Below are 26499 nucleotides of genomic sequence, written 5' to 3' on the forward strand. Positions count from 1 at the left end.
CTCCACATAAAGATTCAAAACCTCAGTCCTTTGACTGTGCAGCCAACATGCTAACCACTTGGCCCCAATGTGGCTCTCCCACATATTTATTTTTTATGTATTTATTTATTTAGCACTAATTTACATATAGGCACAGGTTGTGCTGCTTGCAAAGACATTCGACCTCACTAAAATATGTTAAAATATATTTAAAGTTACACACTACAGCAGTGGCACACCCACACATTTAACATACACACATGTATTAACTAAGCTCCGCCCACTACTCACCAGTGTGTCACTACTAGTGAAATCATAGTTGTAGAAGTCAAAGTGCATGTACGCATGCATGCATAAAAGGCTCTTGATGCTGTAATAAATGCAGGGTTGATAGCTATTAACATTTGTGGAGGAAATATCAATCTTATTTCATCTTTTAGTGAATAATAAAAAGCCACCCATCCATTCTAAGTAGCATTTGTCTTCATTAGAGTTACAGGTGAGATGGAGCCTATGCCAAGTGACTTTAGGCATGGACTGGTCACCTGTCAATCCCACGACAGATATTGTATAACAGCGGTCTCAAACTTGCGGCCCGTGGGCCAAATGCGGCCTGCGAGACGCTAGTTTGAGGCCCCCACCTTGATACCAAAGTTTAATGTTGAAATGACAGCTTAAAGCTGTGTGCACACCGGACACAATTAACATGATTTTGCCCCGCCCATACTGTTACCCTACCCTGTTACCCCGCCTTGTTTTGCTTTGGATTAGCAATGAAGCTAAAGGCTTATGACGCTGGGTACAAATAAATGCAGGAAATGATTTGGAATAAAAAGGAAAATACACGTCAAGATAAAGCATCTCATCAAACATGTTGTTAAAGTTACCACGCTGCTCCCAGATGGAACTGAGTATGATGCTAACGTGCTAATTGGGTCAAATTATTAAGTTTCATTAATGTTCATGTTAAAGGTTAAATAACTGTTAATACTGTACATTTGAATCTGAAAAAAATAATTTCTCTACCAACTGTATGTGGTTTCTTACGTTTTTCTTATTTGCTGTTTTATTATTATTTTACTTATTTATTACTGATTGATTGATTTATTGTCTTTGTTCTTAATTTGATTATTTATTTATTTTATTTTATTTTGTGTATAGAAAAATAGAAATTAAGATATTTGAGAACAATGGAATGTTTTATCAGATATTTTGGTGTGGAATATCGGAACCAAAGTACTGAAAAAGTGTAGGGTATAGCAGAAGCAACAGCATTGAAGATAGTTTTTTTTATTGATTTTTTTCCCCAGTTTTTAATAAAAAATGTTTTTGAAAACCTGATGCGGCCCGGCTTCACCCAGAACCTAGCTCCGTTGGCCCCCAGGTAAATTGAGTTTGAGACCCCTGCTGTATAGACAACCATTCACGTTCAATTAACCCAACATACATGTTTTTGGGTAGTACCCAAATAAAACACAAAGAAGGGGGGATGCAAAACCCACACAGAGATTAAAATGTACTAGTCCACCGTGCGGCCTATCTGACAAATATATATATAAGAAAAAGGAGAGGAACCAAACTGACTTAACCAGACCCCGTTCGGTTCCAACGTGTGTGCATGTGTGTGTACTTTCTCTCGGTAGAGTTTCACTGAGTTTACATCCGGGTCCTTTCCTTAGGCAATGGGAGTCGCAACACCGCCGTTCCTTAGGCAAAGTGAAATAAATTCGCCGCACCGACACAAAAACTAGTCCGCTTTTGGAAGACATGTTTTTGCGGGGCTCCGGTGCCTAAAGACCCTGCCTGATGAACTTTTCGAAGGAGTGTCACCAACATCGAAGCATCGGCTGCAGTCAAAGCAGCTTTAGTACGACGGGGAAGTAGTTTTTTGGGGGGCTTCGTGCAGCTCCGCGGCGGAGGGATCTGTGTTGTGCTCAGGCCGAGCTGAATGAGATTGAACAAGAGTTCTTGTTTTGTAGCTTCAGTTTGTGTCTTTTTACACTAATTTGCTTAAACTACGCACAAAATTGCACAACTAAGTGAAGGTACTTGGGAAGGAGCGTGTGGGAGTCTTTATGAGCTCTTCTTCCATCGTGGATCGTCTTCTTGGAGATATATATTTAATTAATCTGGAGGAGGACTGCTGCTGAGTAAGTGTACATTGGGCTTTTTTTTAAATTTGCTAACTTTAATGTCGTCCTCGCTCCAACTTGACGAGTGTCCCGCCGCTCCGTGGGTGATTGTGTGCGGCCTCTCGGCTCCTTTTTGGGGGCCTCCGGTGAGCTCTTTGCTGCCTCTTTGATTCTTCTTCTTGTCGGGAGTTGGTGCCGTGAGGACGAGGAAGGGGCCGACACAAGTTGGACAGCCAAAGGCGGCTCTTAGCCCTCCTAGTGCCCTCTTTTTTAGCTCCATTAGCTTTATTAGCTGTCGTTGTTGTGGAACATGGCGTCTCATCTGACCGCCCCTCTGCCGTGTTGGCCGGCCTCCTTCTCTCCTGTCCTGCCGCCGCCGCTTGGAAGCATCTTTGTGGGGAACTTAGCCGTGTTAGCTCGATAGGCTAGCAGAAGGGGAGGGGAGCGGAGCGGGGGGAAACTAGCGTTAGCGGCTAGCTTACGGTATCCACTTGTTCTCCAACATTAGCAACCTCTCGTGTCGCCCAAACACACCTCTGTCGCTATGGATTTTTTTGACCGAGCCGGAGAGTACCCCGGAACTGACACCGACCCGGGGCTGCTTTGGTTGCTTCGTAAGGGAAAGCTGGAACAATCTAGCGGGCGGCCATGAAATAAGACGCTTATCAAACATTTATTGGAGCACTTGACTCGAGTGTTGGTGCACACAAAGTGAAACCTCCATTTTAGTGTCGTTGGTTGCTGGCGGCCCGCAGCGGCTTCTTGAACACTTCACAGCCCAGAACTTGACGTTCCAGCTCGGCTGCAATTACTTCCAATTAGCCGTAGGGAAGCGCGCGCGACCGCCGCCTACCTGCACTCACCTGCGTGCGCGTGGAACTTTTCAGTGCTGTGCTTTGTGCTAATGAGTGTATTTGAGTAAGTAAAAACAACGGGCTTTTCTTGCTAGTCCCCCGAGAGACCTGTAAAAAGGTGTTTTAAACTTTCAAACTTTACAAAGGGACCAGAAGGCTTTCTGCTTCGTATGTTTGTTACTTTGTAGTGTACGTCTTGTTCTGGAACGTAGGAAATAAGTGCTTCATAGATCAGACCCTTCCATTTGGAAGTAAACAAATACTTTGCTGCTTGGCCATAGACGTGAATGCTTGTGTAATGACTTTCCTTTTTACAAATGATGAATTAAATAGTAACTCATATTTGATTGATCGCTTCACTTTATTCGTTGACTATTGATCCTGTTTTATTGGTCAGTGACTGACTGCTAAATTGGTTGTTAGTTACTTAACAGTACTCGTCTTGCTCTGATTGTCCTGCATTCTGTAACGTAGGCTATAGGAGACCTCAAAGATGCCAGTCAAAAATGCTGCTTGTCAATATATGCGAGCGTGAATGATTTGTTTGTTGTTGTTGTGTAAAGTACCTTCCTTACTTTCTGGACCGCATGAACAAGAAGGAATAAAATGATTAATATTTTGATTGACTTTGCTAGACCACCTCACTTATGGAGTGACTATAATAATGGTCAGTGACTGATTGATGACTCATTGATATTAGGACTCCTTGTTGGATTATTAGAAATATTTTGCCTGGTGCTTTCTTTGATTGGCTGTGTTCTGTAACGTAGGAAAAAAGAGCTTCCAAAGTCATACCCCAAAGAGTTTTAGTTGGAAGTAAGGAAAAGCTCACTTATTATTCGACTAATATTGATCCAGACTTATTGGTCAGCAGTGTTTCCCGCAGGATCGCTAATTATTTGTGGCAATGTTATGTTGTAATTGTCTAATTTGGATAATTTACTTCAAAGAATTTGTATGTAATTGAAATTGATGCTGAAGAGAGATGAATAGCATTGTGGGAGACAAAGTGAGTAAAAACATGAAACGTAGAACAAATACATTACTACAAAAATCTTACTTCTCTTGCTTCTTTTTGTCATTTTTTTAATGTCACAAAGGACGGAGCTCCCTGTAAGTGCTCTAAGGTGGGGGGAGGGCCCACAGCAGGACCTGCTGAGCAATACATGCCTGCATGTCATTTTTATGCCCTAGTTACATTGGTTTTTGTCTGTATTTTTTAAGATTTTGCACTTTGTTCTGTGGTTCTTAGGTTGATGCCGCAGTTATGTGCAATGAGATGCAAAAGGGAAACTTGTACATCGTAACTTTCTCTGAAGCTGACACAGCTTAATAAATCCACCAAATCGAAGACATAATGCTGTGTTCTTTAACGTGAACCTTTCGCACTCACCCTTGACATCCCACCCCTTTGAGGGACTCAGTTTTAGTCCCACTTAAGTCTCTTCACTAGATTTGTTGCTTAAAAAACAAAACAAAAAAACCCTCTATCTTTAGGAAACTGATTACTCTCTAAGGTGGCAACACTGAACCCTCCTGCTACACCTTCTTATTTCCTTGAAGACCAGAAGCGTATGACGTGTGTTTTAGTTTTTCTTTCTTTCTGCTTTTTTCCTGATTACGGAGTCGCCACAGTGGATCTTTCATCCGCATACTGATTGAACAAGCAAATTACACAAAATGTCCATTTCTAATGTTTTTGAGCAAGGGCACACAGGTAGGGCCAAATCTGTTTATGGTGGGCTACTGCAAATAAATGTATGGGAAACACCGGGTCGGTTACTGATTGCCTGACAAATCAACTGACTGTTACAATATTTGGACTCAATGATGATGGTTTCCTAGAAAGTTCTCATCTGCATCAATGGTTTATTGATCATACATTGAAAAGACATCACTGTAACGTGTTTGATGACATCTTTATGTTTGCCAGTTACATTGTAAATTCACTTTTAATGTCTTAATGCCGCATTCTGGAAAGTTGGGAATAAGAGCTTCCTAAGTCTGACGTCAAAGAGTGAGTTAGAAGTAAACATAAAATCATGGCTGCTTGTAGTGAGTGCTTGGTTTTTTTTCCTTCACAATGAGTTGAGTGACCCATTAACTGGCTCACTTATTAATTGATAAATATTGGTCATTCGCTCATTGGTTGACTGATCAAACAGGTGATAAATATTAGAACCTCATTGATGAAGTTTTGTCTACTGCTCTGATGACTTGCTATGATACATTGATGAGAATCGTTGTAATGTTGTCTGTGCTATGTGTGTGTTTGTTGTGCAGGGCAGGGCAGCGCAGAGGGGTGGAGTCCAGTCCCACAGCCGGGTGGTAGGTTCTCATTTTAATCTCTAAGAATGAATATAAAGACAGTTAATTAGGTCACATTTATTTAGCAGAGGTTATTTGTTGTTACACATGTGTAACACTGTCATCAAATAAATAGGATCACACTGTTAGTATTGAGCAGGCACGGCGCCTATTTCATAAATTTCTGGCGATCAGCTGATCCTTACATATGAAACCAATCTTATGTACCTCTGCAAAGCTCTGAAAGTTAGCCACCGTTCCATTTTGCGCTGCCAGGTTGATAGCTAGCAATTTGTTTTTTATTTAAATTTACTGTAGGTAATAATGTCAACATTCCGGTCGTTTCCATAGGCTTGAACAATCAATACATTAATTAACTCTAAATCCCTTGCTCTCTGCCTTTTCTTCCATTCCTTATCGGTACATGTTTTTCAAAATAAATGTAGTGAAAAGTTTTTTTTATATTTGCTCGATTTAATTTATTTATTCAATTTATTGAAAAAGCTTTCCTCAATGGGGACATTTTCCAATTCAAAATGGTAGTTGAACAAATGAACTTGGAGAAAACACATTTCTATAGTAGAGTTCATGATGCGAGTGGCCTGTGATTGGCTGGCGACCAGTCCAGGGCGTACCCCCACCTCTTGCCCGAAGACAGCTGCGATATGCTCCAGCATGCCCGCAACCCTAGTGAGAATAAGCAGTATAGAAGATGTATGGATGGATTTCATGATGCGAAGCGCAGCCATGAAACAATTGACTGTTTTCTACACAAGTAGCCGCTACAAGTGAATGGATAACTTTTGTTATACAAACCTTACAGTTGAGTTACTTTTTCCCTAATGTGAATATTCATTCATTAATTTTCTACCGCTTATCCTCACAAGGGTCGCAAGGGTGCTGGAGCCTATCCCCGCTTCCGACATTGACATCATCCACTTTTTTTATGCTGTCGCTGCGGTACAACAAGAGCTTGCTAATGTCGTATGACATCTATACCGTGACAGTCATAATGTAGGTGACACGCGTTCAACACTATCAATCGCCATAATGGGCAGGCCGGTACGCTATATTACTTAAAATTGTTTTCACGTAAAAAAAAAACAAAAAAACGCTTATTTCCAAGGTGTGGCAGCTTTTATTGAGCCATAGCGCCCTGACACGATCCAATACATGTAGCATACACCCTAGAGTTCATGGCATTGGAAGACCATCCATTTTTTTCAAATGTACAATTCATTTTAATCATTTGATTTGTGGTTGCCGATACGATTCAAGGATGATATTGGTTAATTTACAATGATCTGAAACAATGCAGTAACTTTTTGATCCAAAAATACAACCAATGTGATTATGAAATACCTGGATACTGGACAGTACAGGTGAAGTTTCCTAGACTCATGATGTTCATGAGTTTTTTGGAATCTGGTATGAATACATTATGGGTATAAGGAAAAAAGTAAACAACAATTGATGGCAAATGCATTCACATTCTATTTGAATACAGTTGAAGTACAACCAACACTTTAGTTAGAATTTTAATAGGAGGTCAAACTTTTTTTGCTCTCATTTTCAATATTCAATATATTTTCAGTAAAATTACAGTAAATGCAACCCAACATTTCAGTAGGTTTACCTTCTACTTCTGCGTTTGTTTTTCGACATAGAAATAATACAAATACAATATAAAATCAAAAATAAAGTGTAGCCAACATCTTTTCAGCTTGCGTTAACAGGAGGTTTTGCTACTGGAAGAGCTGTTTGGACAGTCAGCATTGTGTGAAATCCCATGGCGCCTTAAGGTGTTTGGAGAGATTTCTCGTGTTGCCATGGTATTTTAGTTGACCTTTTATATATCCTACAAACAGCCAGTGACTTATTTAGAACATGTCCGTCTTTGCAAAAAGTGTTTCCACTTAATTATTTCTTGTGAGCGGGCTTGTCCTCCGCCATTCGCCATGCTACACTTTGTTATCAGCTATTGGACGGCGATAATGTCACAGCGAGTCAGACTGAATTGAGGGACATCTTTATCATTAAAAGTGCTTTAAAAAAGTGCATCCCTATGAAGCTGCCTTGCTTTAATCCTTTAAACGTTTTATTTCCTATCAATTATTACTGTTTAAAGTCCCGCACCCCAGCCATTTGGCTTTTGTAAATTAGTTGAATTAACATTCAAATATATTCAGAGAATCAGTCATCATTTGTGAAACGCTAAGTAATGGCAGGTAATGGCTGCGTTTACAAAACAAAGGTGGGTAATTGTAGGCCATTGAGTTATCAATTTTAAACCACCAAGCCTTTCAGCTGTCCTCTGGGCATGGGAAACAGGAGTAAGAAAACGTGGTACTTCTTGTGTTAAACAATGTTAGATCAATATGTTGTCTAGAATGGTTGCTAAACACAAATCAATAAAGTTGGATCATAAATCATATATCGATGCATCAATGTAATAGTTGAATGATTACACCCTGAGTCTGCAGTGTATCCTGTTGGGCAAGTTTTGTTTCTAAAGTTTCTGAAATGTGAAAAAATAAAAGATGGACGGAAATGATCTAATTTAATAGTTTTGACAGCATTTGTGTATTTATAACAAAATGTTATTTTTTCATGGGTATTGTTCATTCAATGTTTTTCAACACAATAAAAAAATCCTGTATTAGCCAAAATTGGAGTTGGCAGGTCAGACTTGATCAGCGATTTTCTGGCAATTGGCGAGAAAATTGTAAAATGTGCACCCCTAGTTAGTATGTAATAGTAGTGTACAGCGTGTATAATACATAGCATAGCTATTTTAGCATAGCACAGTATAATGTACTTATATAAAATGTAAAATGGGGAAGGGTCAACGGAAAGTGTTTAATTTTTAAATACAGTGCCATATTAATTCATGTATGCAAATGTCCTTGTCTTCCTCACAGCGGCACGTTCATGCTTCAGTTGGATGGTTTTCCCACCGGAGACGGCGTTCAGGTACCATTGACCCAATCAGCCTGTGCCCTCATTTGACCTTTGTTAGCTTTATGATAAGGAAAACATCATATGTACTTTGTCACGTTGCTACAGCAACCAACACACATAATGGCAGCTCCCTAAAACTGCTAATTTCTGCTGTGTTTGTGTGTGTGTATGTTTGTGTGTCTCCAGGCTGATCGATCAGCTGAAAGACTGACTGCATCCATGATGGAATTACAGACATTACAGGAGGCGCTGAAGGTGGAGATCCAGATCCATCAGGTATCCTACTGGGACATTCTACCACATCAGGCTTACTTGGTTCTCTAGGACCAGTATTGCACTGTGGTCTATTGTGTATTGTAGTGTCATTGTGGGTTTAGTCACCCACACCAAGTACTGTAAATTGGGGCTTGGTTCTCTAGAATAGGGGTCCCCAACCACAGGTCCGTACCCTCATACTGGTTCGTATTTCTATAGACCCAGTTGTAAAGTTGGATGTTTCTGCCAGAATCAGGTGTAATAGTGGATTAGTCACCCAGAACATGTATTGGGGTTAGTTTTATAGACCGAGTGCCTTGTTGGACATGTCAGCCAGAACCAGGTCTGGTGTTGGATAAGTCCACTTGTGTGATACACCTGGTGTATCAAGGGGGTTAGTTACCTGGGCTAGTGGTATTGTGGAATGAGTCCCTCAGAACCAGGTATGCTGTCAGTAGTTGTTCTTCTCACCATGACTTATTGTCCACAGAAACTGGTGGCCCAGATGAAGCAGGACCCTCAGGTAAACTCACCTGCAGCTTCACTCACGTGATCGATTAGTCACATGACTCATGGTGGTGACTGACCCCCCCCCCACACACTTCTCCTTTCTTCTTCCCAGAACGCAGATCTGAAGAAGCAACTTCACGAGCTTCAAGCAAAGATCACTGCACTGAGTGAGAAGCAGGTAAACACACGCACACAAACGCACACACACACACACAATTCAATTCTTTTGATTTTTTTGGTGTGTTTTTATTTTTATCCACATGCTATTTTTACTATGGTTTGTGCGTGCCATTAAACCACAACAATGCCACAATCAAAATGCTCTTTAAAATTTCCATGTAACATTCTTAGTCAAGAATGTTAAGATTTTTTTTTTTTGCATTGACAGAAAAAGGTGGTCGAGCAGTTGAGGAAGGAGCTGCTGGTCAAGCAGGAACCAGAAGCCAAAGTGCAGCTGCAGGTTCACACACCTCCTGTAGGGGGTGATGTGAAGCCCACCAACCTGCTGCAGACCCAGCAGATTCCTGGAGGAATACAGCAGGTAGGAAGCACCTGTATTCGCACATACATGTACCAAGACACAGATACGGGAATCTGGAGAATGTCATAGGCCAGCGAGCAATAATGGCCCCAAATTATTGTGTTTGAAATTTTAATTTAGGTCTCAAAAGATCCTACAGGAGTGTATTGGGAGTGTGTTGTACTACCGGTCTTCAAAATAAAAGCTCAGTTTACCATCTAACTGTTCCAAAAGCATGTTTCAAACAGGCAGGAAGAGGGTTTACTCTCTGCATTGGTTACAGCACCTTTGTGTGTTTGTTCCGAAGTACGGCATGAACATACTGAACCCTTTTGTCAGTCATACATTCTTTTTGTCTTGGTGGGTAGAGGAGGGGCCGGCAGCATGCACACACAGTGCATAAACGTGTAGCCTCGTGAAGAGCAATAGCAATGCAAGGTAATGTAGTACAAATTAAATTGGTAAATTGCAATATATTGTCAATTTTCTCATTGTACATATTTGAAATTTACTTGTTAAAAACTCTCGTCTTGTCTCGTTTGCGCAGGCCCAATCTCATGTATTGTCTCGTCTCATTAGTTGTCTTGTGACACCCCTAATACATACACTGTGATTGCACTTGTCCCATGTAATGGATGCACATCAGATACAATGTAAGGAGTGGGACAGGAGGACACAAACATTAGCAACACTAGGATAGCAATGTGAGCTTGTTACACTCACATTTTAACAGCAAGATCATGCTAGGTTAGCCTATTCACTGAAGAACAACAAACAGCTGCCATGGTTATGACTGACGGATAAGATGTTTTTTTTTTATGTGTAGTGAAGCCTACTGAATGAATCTGGTTTCGCCTCCTCCTCAGACACTGACAGTCACCCCGGTCCTCACCGCCAAGACGCTACCTCTCGTGCTAAAAGCAGCGGCCACGCCAACCCTGCCTGGCTCAGTCTTGCCGCAACGCCCGGCCACCGTCATGGTAACCACCGCCATCTCCAAACCGGACTCCCACAACGCCCCCATCAATCTACAGGTGGCGGGCAAGCTAAGCGCTCAAACCTCAGAACCTGTGAGGCTCGTGTCCAAGAATGCCATGCTGGTACGTACACGTGTGTGTTTGTGTTTATGCTTGTGTTGAGGCTTGGGTCATCTCCCCGCTTATGTCTGTGTGAAGAGGTCATGTGGGCATTGCTGTGTAAACAAAGCTAGAGTGGGCGTCTCTAAAGCGAAACAATCTTTTGTTTGGACTATATCATGACCACGGCTTCTGTTGTGTGTGTTTGAGGTTATGGACCATCTAGATTTGTTTCCTTTTGTGGGATCGAAGGCTTAGACATGCAGCAACAACCTTTAAGATCAATGATAAGATTTCTCCTGTAGCTCTTGAATATTGCTCAGAACCCTCTTCTGACTTCATATCGGGTAGTACGGGACCTGGAAATTTGAAGCCAGAAGTTAGGCGGTGCCCGGTTGGATGCTGCAGACAAACAGCCTGCTGTGGTTTTGTCTCAGCTGCAGGCCGTCAACGCCCAGACAATCAAAGTCCCCCAGTTTGTCCCTCCTAGACTGATGACGCCACCCGCCTTTCAGCTGCAGGTGCGTCACCTAAAGACCCACCTTCATACTTGCACAACCTGAGACTTGTGTTGCTTGTGCGTGCCCGTGTGCCAATCAAAGTGACTCGGTTGTTCCAGGAGAGGACAGAAAACACACAAGCCTGGCTTCATGGCACTAATCATGGCTTTTTTTAAAAAAGAAAAAATAAATTACCCACTCACACATGAGTCGGGTTGGGGATGTGGTGCTTTGTAATGTCGCCTCCTTTTTAAAATTATGTGTAATTGTTTTCCTGCGGATTCATGGTGTTGTGTGTTTGTGGCTGTTGGTGTGTTCTAACCACTTGAATTGAACGTCACGTAACCCTGCTGAGTAATGCAATCAATATGAGTATTACCAGAAATGCTTCAATTAACACTTCTACTCAATTAACTCATTGACTGCCAGCCATTTTCAGAGAAGAGAGCTCCTTATGGAACTTTCAAGACCCACAGAATATTGACTTTTCTGACTATATAATCATTAAAACTATGTAAAGACTAGGGATCGACCGATATGTATTTTTTCGGACCGATACCAATACAGATTTTTTTTCCATCCCCCCTAGCCGATGTCCGATTTTGCTTAGGCCGATATTTATGGCCGATACTGCATTTGCTCCCTCAATTTACATGAAAAAATAACAATGACAAATATTACAGGTCTCAAGTTTAAACAAATATTTATTGAAATGTAAACACTGAACACAGTAGGATTCAGCTTTCTTAAACACACATTTAAACAGCATTATCAACTTTAAAAGGAATAAATATTCAACCATGTGCAAAACATTTGTCGTAGTTTAAGTTTTATCTAGCACTGATGTGATGACTGCTCCTTCGCAGTGACGCACACCCCCCGCCTCCACAAACACATCACACTGACACAATTTAGCACGATATATGCAACATTTTTCTCATCATTAAAGTTTGTGTTGTGCACGCTAAAGACCTCTGATTAGCAGACACGGCTGCTCCAATTCATTCTGTGTGTGTGTGTGTGTGCGCGCGTGTGTATTCGTGCGTGCTCGGAGAGATCGCACACACATAATATGACACGCATTTAACCCCAGCCCGGCGTTCGCTGGATGAAACTCCTACAAACACCACAGGACTGAATTGCCAACGTTGACATTAAAGTGGTGTTGGTAACAGCTGTACTTATTAGCCTCCAACTACATCAACAGCTCCCTAATTCCAACGGTAGGCATTTTTAAAGATGAAGCATTCAGCAGCATTCCTGGTTTTCAGACCCGCAAACTAAACTATATTTTCAAGCAGGTATATTGCATGCACTTGGCATTCATGTTTCCTATTTCAAAGCAGGTGGCAATATTTCAACTAAGTTTAACTATTAGAGGCTAATTAAAAGTTGGAAACGTACCCTTGTTGTGATTCACCACTGTTGCAGTGTGGGAGGGGTACCGTGACTGCGTGTGTTGCAGGGTCCTCCGGCAAAACAAAGCTGCCCGGCGGATGCCTGTCTGTAAATCATGCAGAGGAAAAATACATCGGCGAAACCGCGCGTGTATCGGCCGATACCGATTCAAGTAAAGAACGCAAATATTGGCCCAATATATCTATCCTTAGTAAAGGCACTCACGGTACTCCGATCAATCAGCCACCCATCTGTATCGGCCAATATCAGTGAAAATGATGGTATTCATATCGGCTGATACTTGCTTTAAAACGCTGATCAGCTCCGCCCCTGCTGCAGCATTCAGAACAAGCATGTCTGCCTTTTGTGAGAGTGATATAAGCTTTGCACAGGCAAAACGTGCCTCCAAAAATGTCTCGCTCGCAATGTGCACACTGATATTTCATCTTCTCTCCGGGCACAGAAGACTGGAGTCGGCTGCATCTGCACTTCATAAGGCAGCGGATGCGGCTGGGAAGCCCAGCAGAGATGGATAAACCTGCTTTTCATTCAGGTTTTCAGTCAATAATGTGAGAAGACTAGAAGTGAATGTGAAATGTGAAACACAAAATGCTAGTTGTGAATACCAGCATTTTGTTCATTGTTTTGGTAAAACAAACATATTGGCTTTGTTTGGCTTGAAATAAGCTATAAAATCTTGATCGGAGCATCCCTAAAAGAAACTTTAGACTCTGTTCTTTCATGAAAAAAAGTTTTGTTTCTAGTCTTTTTGGATCTCTATAAATTGGCAGTAGGTGGTTTCAGCGAAACACCTGATTTTGATAAAAAAAACAGAGAAAATTAGCTTTCATGCATTCATTTTCTACAGTCGCGGGGGTGCTGGAGCCTATTCCAGCTGTGTTTGAGAGGCGGGGTACACCCTGGACTGGTTGCCAGCCAATCACAAGGCTCATATAGACAAACAACCATTCACACTCACATTCATGCCTATTTGGAGTCACAAATTAACTTAGCATGCATGTTTTTGGAATGTGGGAGGAAGCTGGAGTCCCCAGTGCAATGCAGTGTCCCGCCATGCTTTTTCTGCAAATTCAAGCAGAACGGTAAAAAAATAATCATCATATGTGTGAACTATTTACGGGTGTGTGTGTAAACAATAGACATTTACAGACAAACAACTACAACGGCGTCACCTACGTCTTCCTCTATCCTTCATGATCCTCTTTGGCAGTGAATGAGTTCATCAGTTTCCTCAAGGTGCCGGGTGTGTGGCCTACAAAAGCAAGTTCCGGGTTGACAAACATTGCCATTAACAGCTGTGTCTGGAGGCAACCTTTTAGTATAGTTTGTATTAAGTCCACAAGATGGCAGTGGCTGCATTTTGAAGTAATCATAACGTTTATCTACCTCTACATGTGCTTTAAAGTGGTGTTTGTGCTACTGAGCTGTTCGTATGAAAGTTGTGTGTGTTACTCTTTTCATACTGTTTACATTTAACTCATATGTGCTATTAACGCTAGCAGAGCAGGTTGCTCCTTACTGCTATGACAACGTTGGTTCTGTTGCTGCCGTGTTGTACAATACACTTGTTATTAAATGACCATGCACTGGTTAAAAATGAACACAGGTTTTTAGATTTCAGTGTAGTATTTTAGAGGTCACACAGTGGCATTACCCCATTTGTTGTGTTGCTTTGCTGCTGTGTTTTGATTGGCCGTCGTCCCTCAGCAGGTCAGGCCAAAGTCCGCCTTGCCTGCCAACGTCCCCATTGCTCCAGCTCCTCCGCCGCCCATGATGGCGGCCCCCCAGCTGCTGCAGAGACCAGTCATGTTAGCCACCAAGCTGTCGCCTTCCTTGTCGTCCGTGGCTCCCATTCACCAGGTCCGCATCGTGAATGGGCAGCCGTGCGTCAAGACGGGCACCACCCCTCTGACGGGCATCGTCATCACCACGCCAGTGTCCACGACGGCTGCCTGCCTCGCCAGCCCGGCCCAGGCACCGGACCCTGCTTCGGTCCCAACCCTGACCCCAAGCCAGCCCATCCAGATCAGCAGTGTGGCCTCTGATCTCAAGGTAGAAAAAGCAGTGGGTTGATGGCAACGCATCTCACTACTGATCACTGATGACCTCGTCATCTTTTTCCTGCAGACTGTTAAATCAGGGGGCGGTGCCGAGCACAAGATGCCCGTCACCCTCCCCTCATTTTCTACTCCTCCCTTGTCTCCTCCGCCTCCCAGACCCAGGAAGGAGGAGAGTCCAGAGGTAGGCGGTGGCCTCAGCATGGTTGTCACTGTGTGTAACAGTGGTGGCATCATTGATTTGTATGTCTTTCCTCCAGAAACTGGCCTTCATGGTCTCCTTGGGCCTTGTAACATACGACCACTTGGAAGGTAAGTTTCCATCATCTCCCACAATGGTGGGGGTGTCAGCTAGGCAAACACTAGCCCACATTTATTAGTTTTGTTGGTTAATATTTGTGAGCTACAACACAATCAAACTGTTGGCAGAAATTCAGAGCAAAAGGCAGGAGAGGAAGAGGAGAACGACTGCTAACCCGGTCTACAGTGGCGCCGTGTTTGAGCCGGAGGTAAATAGAGATGAGTATAACACAGTGTTGTGACTTGATTTAGCGACCCTATTGTAAATAAGACAACTTGTTCAACTTGTTTACATTTCTCTTCTTTATCTCCTATTTGTTTTCCACAGAGGAAAAAGAGCGCTGTGAGTTACCTGAACAGCCCTCTGCACCAGGGGACCCGAAAGAGAGGTCTGTATACCGTAGTAATGATCGCGGACAAGCTCCACAGCAACAAACTGTTTTGATGAACATTGCGACCTTCCAGCTGGCCATAGCAGCAAAACTATCTAGCCTTAACTACAAGTCCTGACTAACGAGACTCAAGACTGACTAACTATGAGCTCAAGACTAACTGTGAGCCCAGACTGAATATGAGTCGGGGCTTGTGTCCACATTGACTTGAGTCCCGATTAACTAGTGACTTATGCGTCCAATCCACGTGTCTCTCCATGTTGGTATTAACACGCTCCCTGTCCTTGTTGCCGTTACCGCTGACTCCCTTCCACCACTAAACCACTTTGATGTGAGATTGGTGCTTACTACTGCTTGAACGACTCATAGTTTGCTCTTAATGGCACCTCCATCAGTGCTGCGGGTCATCTCACTTTTGTGTTCTTGTGTAATGCTCCACCCAACCCTGACCAAATGAACTATTTGGTGCTGTACATGTTAACAGAGTATGTATTTTTGGGACACATGCAAGAAGGAGTAGTTTCGTCCTTTGCAGCTTTAACAGCTTCTGGTTTTCTAGAAGGACCTTCCACAAGATGGTCTGTGGGAAGTTCATACAGGTGTCCAAAATATCTTGACATTGATTCATGGATCAATTGCATACTCACACTAGGCTGTTGTACTTTGATGGACTTAGGCCGGAGCACAATGGCGCCTATTTGCTTGTGCCATCACTTCTCTTCTGCTCTTTGACTGCAATTTACCTGTCTTTACAGATTATTTCTAGTCGTATTTTGAGTCATATTTCTAACCGATCACATGAATGAATTAATGTAGCAGCGAGTCAGCTGTGTGTTGGACTTTTGGATTATTTCAAGCCTTTGTTGTATTTCTATTATGAAATGTGTCAGTTATCACTAAGAACATTCAAGGGGAGATCATATTACAGTCATTTTGATATCTCCCTTACATGCGTTTGTAACTGTATCTGCAGCCCTGCACATGCCCAGGCTTGTACTCGCAACCACACAACCCCTGTGGCAGAGAGTCGAGCACACGAGTCAGTACCGTTTGGAAATGAGGCCACGGCTAAGCTAGCCAGCAACTGTTACATGCGCTACGTGTGAATGCAATCATATTGTGCCTTTTTCCCGCCTCTTCCAATTGTTCTAGGGGACAGGAAGTGTGCTGAACTTGAGCAGAAATTAAGAGCGCTCACCCAAGCCAAATATGTCATAGTTTAGATGTGATGTTGTTCCAAGCTTGGTATGCTGTAAGAGGCGTGTCCCAGTACTTCTGTCCATACATTATAGTTTGAAGCGGTGTTTACACTTGCACGCATTTTGCCTCCACATTGTCCTGCAATTGTCCGTGGCATTGTGTTAAAGGAAAACATTGACGACGCTTACTATGTCCATTCTCATTTGGATGTCTGTGTCTTCCAGCACAAGACTTGTACTCCAGTCCTCCGGTAAATAACGCTAACAGGATATGAGCATTTAAGTCTTTATAGCAAAATTGACAGCTAGCGGTGTCCACTCTTCCTAACACTGAAACAAGCAGCGAGCGAGGCATCGTGTTATCATGCCAGATAAATATAGTTTTTCATGTTAGCTGCTACAATAACAATATCACTGTAGCTTGGTCAATAAACAAGTCAGTTATGTAAATGGCACACTGTTGGGCTTTGTTAGCTAGTTCAAACTAACTTGTTTTCTCTCGCTAGAACGCACAGAAAAGGGAAAGAAATATGTGGTTCGAATCTCCACTAGTAATCATTATCGGTATTCGACAGGAAGGGCATCCGGAATTTAAAGGGCTCAAGCCAAAAATCAGTATGCGGCTCAAAAAGATCCGCTGTGGCGAAAAGCCGGAAAAAAAAGCCAAAAGAAAACAAACTTTTTCTGTATAGTGTACGACATAGAACGCGTGACATGCATTGTTCCTGCGTGGGTCTTCATTGTCATCACCATTTCCACGTCTGTGATGCAGTTGTGGCATTATCAAGTCCGCTCTATTCTGCGTGCAACAGCAGGCATCACCCTGAGCTTCCTCTATTTGCAAGGGAGCTACCTACAAGATGTTTAACTCCACAGAAGAAGCTCTCATTGCAGACAAGAAAGGTAAGTCTATATAATCTCGCATCTGCAGAAAAGAATGCGGAAAGAACAGGAAGAAGGCGTCAACTAGGAAAAAGAAGGCTGCCCGCATGGTTTGTGCATAGGTTGCGGTGCGTGACAGGTTTTGAACATTAAAAAAAACAAACATTTGGGCACGAGAGCCCAGCCCCACGCAGCCTACGCATACGTACATCACTCCTCTTTATGACCAATTTACTAAGAAGTATGCAAAATTGCATACCACCGCGGGGACCAAAATACGTGCAAGTGTAAACTTGGCTTTATTCTTGATGGACAGTGATACTTTTACATTTTATGTGGAGAAACAAGTCACAGGTTTGATTCCCGCCACTGACATTAACAAAGAGTAACTTCAAGTGCGACGCAAGCTTCCTGTGTGGCGCGCCTCAGCTAGCATGATGGCGGCGTGCGCACTAACACTGTCTGTGCTTCTGACTCCCTTTCCCCCCCCCGCTCCCCCGCCTCACGCTAGCCAACGATGACTCCCTTTCCAAGGTATGTCACGCAGACTGTTGTTGTTCTTCCCCCCTCTCCATCTTTTTCTTTTTTTTTTCTTTGTTTTCCGTCTTTTGTCGTCTGTCTCATTTCACCCAGGTCGCCCACCCAAATACGGCGGCGTCCCGGAGCTGGGCTGCCTCACCCCGACCTCCCCCATCAGCCCCGTACACCCCCTCCCTCTGCCCAGCCCCAGCTCTGGGGATGTAAGTAACGACGGGGGGGTGGGGGCGTGGAAAGGCCATTGGCTCTGTACTCTGTCAATCATCCACCCATATGTCATCAGTCTTACAAAGTGAACAGCCTCACGGCCCAATTAACACGCATCACCATGAGACTCCGCCCCCGCCTTCCCACCTGACTAAAGCCGGTCTGCTGCCTCGGTGGGCGGGGCGACTGATTGGTCCAATTCTTCCTCGCAGGGAGACATCCATGAGGACTTCTGCACTGTGTGCAGACGCAGTGGCCAGTTGCTCATGTGCGACACGTGTTCTCGTGTCTATCACCTGGACTGCCTGGACCCACCCCTGAAAAGCATTCCTAAAGGCATGTGGATCTGTCCAAAATGCCAAGACCAGGTAACGGCCCGCTTTAGGACTGTTCAATCCTTTGTAAGCATCCACACTGCACACTTGTGTCCCATTCATTGTGTCATGCATCCATTCGCTCCATGCTTGTGCACGCCACTCCTGGCATCCTCTGTTCTCGTTGCGTCTTCCATGCCTGACGAGTGCCAGCTTCTCTCTATAGATCCTCAAGAAAGAAGAAGCCATTCCCTGGCCTGGAACGCTGGCCATTGTCCACTCTTACATTGCCTACAAAGAAGGTGAGTCTGTACGCTTCATATCATCGGGGGAGGCGGGGCTTGAAGCTAAGGCGCTTGTTGTGTGTGTGCAGCGAAAGAAGAAGAGAAGCAGAAGCTTATGAAGTGGAGCGCCGAGCTGAGGCTGGAGCGCGAGCAGTTAGAGCAGCGAGTCAAGCAGCTCAGCAACTCCATCACGGTAATAAGCTAACATGTTAGCGATGTCAAAATGGTCTCATCACCATGGCGACTATGAAGATCACATGCTGGTCTGTCACACATGTTGGAGCCGTCCTTGCTAGCTATGACCGTAAACACGAGTTAGCTGTTGCGATGGTGTCTAATGCTTGTCTCCCTCCTCCGTCAGAAATGCATGGACACCAAGAACAGCATCCTGGCTCGCCAGAAGGAGATGCAGCTGTCTCTGGACAAGGTCAAACATCTGGTCCGCCTCATCCAGGCCTTCAACTTCAACCAGACTGTGGCCGAAGGCAGGGACTTCAGAGTCCTGGACGCCGCAGCGCCGACCAAAGCCAACTTGGAGGCGAAGGTTGAGGGCGTCGACAAGAGCGAGAGCAACACGGCTGAAGAGCAGGCAGCGGCGGCAGGGAACAAGATCACCACAGGAGACGCCGACCATCAGGGCTCCGTTACGTGCCCTGCAGATAACATTCCCGCTGAAGGTGCAGGGGGAGGAGCTGATACAGAGACGGGCGTCCAGGCTGAAGGCGGGGCCAAGGCTGAGACCGAAGCGTCTCCACAGCCTGACTTCGCCCCTTCTTCCGAGGCGCCGCCGCCCGCCGCCACTGCTACCACCACCACCACCACCAACACCACCAATGGTATGACCGTGCTGCCATGCCCCGCCCCCACCGCAGACGCAAAAGCCAACTCTGAGAACAAGATGGCCGCCGTCAGCCCTCCGGAGGCGGCAGCAGCGCAGGACAAACAGGACATCAGCGACAGCAACAACATCAAAACCTCAGAACCCTCCCAGCATTCTGTGCCAGCGCTCGGCGGCGAGTAACCCCCGCTCGCCGCCATTTACAACTTGGAGTACGATTTGAAAAAACAAAGAAAAAAAAAAGTTGCCAATCTGTGTTAATGTCGTTTGTTTGCGTCGTATTGTCAGACTGTGTCAATGGTAGATAGCGGCCTGGTCACATGACGACCGCCGTGGTGGCCAGTTAGCGATAGACGTCGTCATGGGAACGCTCGAGGGAGACCGAATCCATCTCACCAGTGTGTGCCTGTCCCAGTGGTCCCGGTGGGTAGGGCGGGGCCACGCATTGCTCCTCCCAACCCACCGAATATTTGGCTTGCGCCTACACTGAAGACTGTACTGTTGCCTAGCAACCAATAGCAGTAGGCAACCCCCACCCGTCTGTCCAGCAAAAAGCCCCCGTGACCTTTAAACCCCACGGTTAAAGTTCTTCAAACAAAGAATTCAACGAGTCACAGTTGTGGGACAAGTTGACCACACAGCAGGGGGCGTGTCCTCAGTGCCATCAAAATAATCATGTGAATTCAACATGGTGGAACTTCTTTACATCTTGTCAGAGCTCCGCCCCCTGCTACAGCCACGCCCCTTCCACCCTGCAGTGGACAGTAGATGCCAACGCGTGTCCGCTATTGATCAACTTCTCTGTTTGAAGCATCTTAACCACTGGGGAGAGGGCGGCCCCTCCCTCGCCCGCTCGGGCTAACCGAGTCCAGACTGTAGCCCCGCCGACCAAGGCAGGCGTGGAGGAGACGGAGCCAGAGCGCCGTTGTTGTTGTGAGTCTTCATTTTGTGTGTCCGTGTGAGCACTAAATGTGACGTGCTTTGTTTTTTCTAGGACAACATATTCAGGTCTTCCTGGTGTTGGGAGTAAGTGCTTTGTGTTCCTGTCCACCGCCATCGTCAACTGCCAAAAGCATCCAAACACGCTAGGGGGCGGAGCCAAAATTCCACAAGTGGTAACAAAACAAACAAAAAAAGCACAAGTTAGTGGAGATTTTTTTTTTGTATGTTCTTTGATGTGACATGACTCCTCCCACATTTGGAGGAACCACAAGCCTCCAGCCCAATAGGTGGCGCCGCTCACTTTCTGCTCCTTCATTCATGGTGCCTATTTTTTTTATTTAATTTTTTTTTAGTCTTGGGGGGGGGTCAAAACGGAGCCGTCAGCAGCTGGAGGCGGGAGCGTCTGATTCCGTTTATGAGGACTGGGTGGCGCTCTTGAGGTCAATGTCTGCATTCATATCACATGACTCGTGTCAGCCAATTAGCATATCCTGCCTTTCGCTTGCCATGTGGTCACACCTTTCCCCCAGTAGGTACCTTGAGTGCCTTCTACCTATCTGTTGACTTGCACTGTGACTAATAGGCCCCGCCCCCTCCATATTTGTCCTCTTCCATCTCATTTGCCAGTCAGTGTTTAGCAGCTGCCTTAAATGTTTTTTTTGTTGTTTTTTTTTTTCCTGATCATCTTGTGTGAGGTCGTCCATGACAACGATGAGGCGGCCTCTGGTTTTGCGATGCACTTTTTTTAATTTAAGCAGTATTATAAGGAAACAAACATCACCGCCGGGGGGGGTCCACTCCAGTTAACAGGTCACATTGCAACAAGTCATGGCATGCCTTCTTATGCAAATTTTATACACAAGTTAGTTATGCATTCACTTTTTTTTTCTAAAGTCATTTTTGGTTTCAAGTGGGCGGAGCCAGTGTACTTGATTGACATCTTAGTGGGTGGAGTGAAAAAGGGTACATTTTATCCAAAGAACATGTGGAAGGATCATTGGAGGGAATTGTTGTGTGTCCGTTCGCAAGCATCCAGTCATGATTGTGGCCTTCTAGTGTTGTCCTTACATCAAAGTCAAGTCCCCCAACGCCCCCCATCCCATTTACTTGTTTTTTTTTTTTTTTTTTTTTTAACTCTTCCATGTGCTCAGAAGCATTGTAGCGCTCCGGATAAAGAACAAAGTGTACATTGGGTAATCTTTGTATAATTGTTTGTATTTTTTCATAATTTTTGGAAAGGAATGTGTTTATTTTTTTGGACTTGTGTTCCACATGTGTCTTCTGTTGGCCATGTTGGTGGGATTCTTATACCTCTGTATTGAGCCTCCCCCTCCTCCTCCTCCTCCTCCTCGTGAAGATGACGATGATGCAGTGTTTCACTAAATACTGTTGCTCGGTAAAGGATGGCACCAGCCGCCACTAGGAGCATTTGATCAATTTCTATTTATTTATTTTATCAGTTTGCTAATAAATCCTCAAAAGCACCGCTCTCTTCATTTTTAGTTTTTTGGGACCAGAAAGGACGGAAATGATCCAAGAGTACACATGAAGCACACTCGGATGTCATTGGGAGGGGTGAGGTTAGGCGTTTCATTGTATTTTAAAGTTATATTGCAGATGTGAGTCATAGAGCGGTCCCTGGTGGTGTAATGGTACAGCTGCTGCTGCGGAAACGACACAACTTTTTTTTTTTTCACTCTTACTTTCCACAAAAAGCAATTTCCCATGTATTCATATGAATCCAAAACAAAATTCAGGTTCAAGCCAAATAGTATAAAATGGGTCTGTTAAGGAAAAGAGATGTGGAGACCCCATGACGCATAGAATTCCTGACAGTGCCCTGGTCAGTGATAACTTTGTTTCTGGTTTAGGGCCCTGGTCCCCGGTTTCTCCACATTGACGACAATGGTTTTAAGTGTCATTAGCCAAAACCTTCCTCCGGGAGGGTGCGCTTGCACCTTTTAGGCTCCCACTTTGGTACATTATTGCTTGTGAGCATCTGTGGTTTTACTGGTGTTCCTTTTCCTCCCACATGTACAGCTTTAGTTCCTGAATTTCACAATACGCCTTGTGACCACAATGTGTTAAAGGTGAGCATCTGTCAGTGGGCTTAGGTTTACAAGAAGGACCATGTTTAGGGCAAACCCTTATCATAGCTGATCTTGGGGAAACGTGAGTCTGGTGGTGAACTAGAAACTAGAGATCGATCTGTCTGTATTGCTGTGTATGCATTTATATCAAGCATATAACTCCATACTCAAGCAATGCACACCCATAACATTAAATTAAAGGCTATTCAGGATCAGTCATTAAAAAAGTTAAAAAAATAAAAACAAACGGTAAGGTTGCTCGCTCAAAAGAACCTGCACTCTGTTGACAATTTTTAATCTCCACATTTGGCCGTTGCAGTTCAACTGGAGGTCTATCAAACAGATGGAGGTCTTCATCAACCAAAAGAAACACTTTGGCTTACTTACATTTGGATGTCTATTAAATTAAACACAAACCAGTCATAAATATTACACTAAAACTGCCTACAGTAATGAGTCATACAAATACAAGGCCAGTCCTAGTTGTACAGGAGTTTGCTGATGTGCTCCAGCCTCCAAGTCATTGTTTGATGATAAGTTCAATAAACCCTTCGCACAAATCTACCTGCGCTTTTTTTAACGCAGATATTTACCATTAGTAGTCTTTTGTTTGTTTTTTAAACTGGAGCTCAGTGCACACATTCGGTCGAGTGGTGCTGCCCTTAAAATGAAAACTAAAAAGTTACACGTCCTAACTAATAACACTTTCTGAGACAATTATATCGAATAGCATTAATGTGGTCTTGTTGGACGTAAACTAGGAACTATTAGAACAACATTTGGGCGAGAACATTTCCAAATAAAACAGCAGTAAAAGAAAAAAGGCACAGCTGGTGTTGGTGTAAAAAGTCCAGTGTTTAGTCCAGGCCCGGGTGCAGTCTAAAGGCTGGGGGTCAACTTCAAAGAAACCGGAAGTGACGATGCAGACATAGAAGGTGTCAACGTGACAAACGTCTACTCGTTGAAGCTGAAGTTGAGAGATGAGCTCTCCGTCATGGGGGAAGACGGCCCGGCGCTGGACACGGCACTGGACGGGACGCTGCCATCTTGTCCCCGCAAACACACAAAAGGGACAAGGTTACTTACCTTGGAAGGTGCGTTCATGTACACTAGCGTGTGATGGCAACCACAAACACATGAAACACTCACGCCAAAGGGGCTGGCTGGGCGGCCGCAGAGACGTCTCTGACCCCGAGGAGGAGAGCGGCTGTTGAGGACTGTAGAGCGATGTCTGGCTCTGAGAGTCAAACAGGCCGGACAGCGCTGTGTGGGACAGATAAAGATGAAGCATTTTTTTAATGGCGTTAAACAGCGGTAGCACTTTTGGACCTACCCTTCATGGTCTTGGCGTGGGCCTCGCTGCTGCTCTCGCACACGGTGTTGAGGAACCCGTCCACCTGCTTCAGCGAGAGAGAATTGTGCAGTGTCTCCAGCGGGTAGATAGAGGGCACCATTGAGCAGCCTTCAAAGCCTACAGGCAAAAGGAAGAGGACAGGAAGACCATGAGGCCTTCAGACTTGTCTACAAGGACATGAAGCAGGCATGTGGAACACGTGGAACCTCTAAAGACGAGAATGCACATTTGATGGGGTGAAGCCCAATAAAAAATGATCTGTTCCAGGGTAAAGCTGTGGCCATCACAACAACAGACTGTTAATATGTTGGCATTTAGAGGTTCCACAGGTGCCATCCGCAGCCAAGTCAAGGTCACATGAATGGCTATTGTATATGGAGTTGGACTTTGGCGGTTTCATTGCTAGCACGGCTAATGTTATAACGCCAAGGCCCACAAGAGAGACTGAAATTGATTAGGTACGCCTCCTATATAATTTGATTACAATTTATAACATTTGATTGACACCGCCAGGGTGGGTTTTTGCCTTTTAACATCGTAGATGATGATTGTGTGCAAAACAAAAATCTGTTAATATGAAAACTAGAGCATTTCCACCAAGCCTCCATTGAACCAACACCCTCACGCCAAACCGCACACACACACACACACACACACACACACACAGGCCAGGCTGCTGGGACGCAGACTACAGTATCTGCGGGCTCGCCCTGCGTCCAGCGCCAGAGAGCTAACAGGCCGGCCAAGCAGGGCTGACCGTGGCACCACCGAGGCAGCTCGTCGTCGCACACCAGCGACGCCCCGAGGAGGCGAAGGTGGTAGGGGCAGTGTTGCAGGTGGTGGGCTGCAGCCACCGCCCCCTCCTCCCAGGCTGGGGAAATGTACCCTGGGCGAGGCACCTCGGCGGGCCGCCCCGGCTGGAGTTGGGCTACGTGACGCTCGTCTGTGGCATCTGAGGGGACGGAGCGAGAGAGGAGAATGAGGAGCAGGAGGGAAAGGGGGGGGGGGGGGGGGGGGGGGGGGCAGTGGCCCCGGGGGTCAGCCATGTCGGTTTGGATTTTTTCTCCCTTAATAATAAAAAAGTTTAATTGAACAACTGCATAAAAATAATATAATCAAGAACACGGTGAGATCATCACACTCACCACGTCTTCATCTTGGTCTGCTGTTGCTACAAAGAACCTGACAGAAGGTTCTAGAGGAACCCATTGAAAGCCGAGGTGTTTCACCATTTATAAGAGATATCACCAAATTAGGAGCAAAAAAAAAAGTTGGATGAGTCAGACACCCGATCAGTCAGACACCCGATCATGTGCTTGGTGAGAGAAGTGATGCCAAACAAAAAGAATACAAATAAAAAAGAGGTGATGTTAGACTTGAAAGGAGCAAACCAAAACACAGCTTGTCCCACGTCCCAAAATTAAAAAAAAAAAAAAAAAATCATGCAAGACCAAAAAGTGTCGAGAGCGCCCCCCGCCCCCACCCTACCCAAAAAAAGCAGACATACCATTAGTCGGATGCCTGGCAAACGACACAGAAAATCTCTTTACTGGCGGCATAGACAACAGCTCTGAGGAGATAAGACAGGTAACGTGGAGTTACTGCAGGCTCCGCCCCTTTTGGACATGACAGGAGAAAGAGGAGACGCACAGGAAGAAGAAGAACCAGGAAAAAAAAAAAGATCAGGAGGAGATTGATGAGCATGCACTAGGACTTCTTGCTTGGATGCGCTGGTGTTACCAACAGGAGGCAACAGAGGACGCTCTCACATACGGCGGGTCACCTTAGCTTAGCTATGTTAGCGCAGACTGTCCAATCAGATACTAAATACAAATATTACACCCGTATGCTTTTAGTTTTAGTTCTGAGATTCATTTTAGCGTCTTTGAATGCAACCACAGAAACACAACTGCAACTTGGACACACATCATGTCGTGGCTGCTCAGTACAATATGGCTACAGCGACCATACGTCAACACTAGAAGTAGAAGAACTACTCGTGTCTGTCGGGGGTGTGGGGGGGGGACTGTCAAAGTGGGATTCCTGCTGCAATTGCTTGAAAAGCTCCTCCGTATTCGACTTTAGCGCCATCATAGACGGGTTAGCTTCCTAGCTTCTTAGCTTCCTAACTAAGGAAGCTTTTGCTTCTGCTATACCCTACACTTTTTCAGTACTTTGGTTCCGGTTTTCCACACCAAAATATCTGATAAAACATTCCACTGTTCTCAAATTTTTATTTTCCTATACACAAAATAAGATTAAAAAAATAAATAAACAAATTAAGAATAAAGACAATAAATCAATCAATCAGTAATAAATAAGTAAAATAATAATAAAACAGCAAATAAGAAAAACGTAAGAAACCACATACAGTTTACCTTTAACATGAACATTAATGAAACTTAATAATTTGACCCAATTAGCACGTTAGCATCGTACTCAGTTCCATCTGGGAGCAGCATGGTAACTTTAACAACATGTTTGATGAGATGCTTTATCTTGACGTGTATTTTCTGTTTTATTCCAAATCATTTCCTGCATTTATTTGTACCCAGCGTCATAAGCCTTTAGCTTCATTGCTAATCCAAAG

General features: G+C 44.4%; 2 protein-coding genes across 14 annotated transcripts in view; one reads left to right on the top strand and one right to left on the bottom strand.

The window, feature by feature from the left end:
- Positions 1-1693: 1693 nt before the first annotated feature.
- Positions 1694-21949, top strand: phf21ab (PHD finger protein 21Ab). Of its 10 annotated transcripts, XR_009130083.2 has the most exons (20): positions 1694-2129; positions 5249-5293; positions 8194-8245; positions 8420-8509; positions 8979-9011; positions 9111-9176; positions 9387-9539; positions 10385-10618; positions 11032-11115; positions 14221-14565; positions 14641-14754; positions 14831-14882; positions 15000-15079; positions 15199-15259; positions 17878-18083; positions 18300-18455; positions 18628-18703; positions 18775-18878; positions 19047-20456; positions 20518-21949. XR_009130083.2 is itself a non-coding variant. In XM_058074664.2 (19 exons), the coding sequence occupies exons 3-19, from the start codon at positions 8204-8206 to the stop codon at positions 19704-19706; spliced, it is 2556 nt and encodes an 851-aa protein (XP_057930647.2). In that variant the 5' UTR covers positions 1694-2129; positions 5249-5293; positions 8194-8203; the 3' UTR covers positions 19707-21949. The 10 variants fall into 10 exon arrangements, 9 of the variants coding, with proteins under 9 accessions (XP_057930647.2, XP_057930650.2, XP_057930653.2 ...); XM_058074664.2 differs by having other exon boundaries at positions 19047-21949; XM_058074667.2 differs by having other exon boundaries at positions 1695-2129; positions 14224-14565; positions 19047-21949.
- Positions 21950-22276: 327 nt separating this feature from the next.
- LOC131130759 (inositol hexakisphosphate and diphosphoinositol-pentakisphosphate kinase 2) overlaps positions 22277-26499 on the bottom strand; it is a 33690-nt gene continuing 29467 nt past the window's right edge. For 2 of the 4 annotated variants that reach the window (XR_009130082.2, XR_009130081.2), the window contains 2 exons: positions 23889-24026; positions 23705-23818 (listed from right to left, as the gene is read on the bottom strand). Coding sequence is in view for 2 of the 4 variants with exons in the window: in XM_058074655.2 (XP_057930638.2) it covers positions 23510-23601; positions 23705-23818; positions 23889-24026; positions 25417-25479 (407 nt within the window). In the remaining 2 variants the exon portion in view is untranslated. Of the gene's footprint in view, positions 23602-23704; positions 23819-23888; positions 24027-25416; positions 25480-26499 lie in introns of those variants that run through there. The other 2 variants (XM_058074655.2, XM_058074663.2) reach the window with 2 other exon arrangements.

Source organism: Doryrhamphus excisus, linkage group LG1 (genome assembly GCF_037039965.1).
Source record: "Doryrhamphus excisus strain RoL-2023G ecotype Guam linkage group LG1, RoL_Dexc_Guam_v1.1, whole genome shotgun sequence".
Taxonomy (NCBI): Eukaryota; Metazoa; Chordata; class Actinopteri; order Syngnathiformes; family Syngnathidae; genus Doryrhamphus; species Doryrhamphus excisus.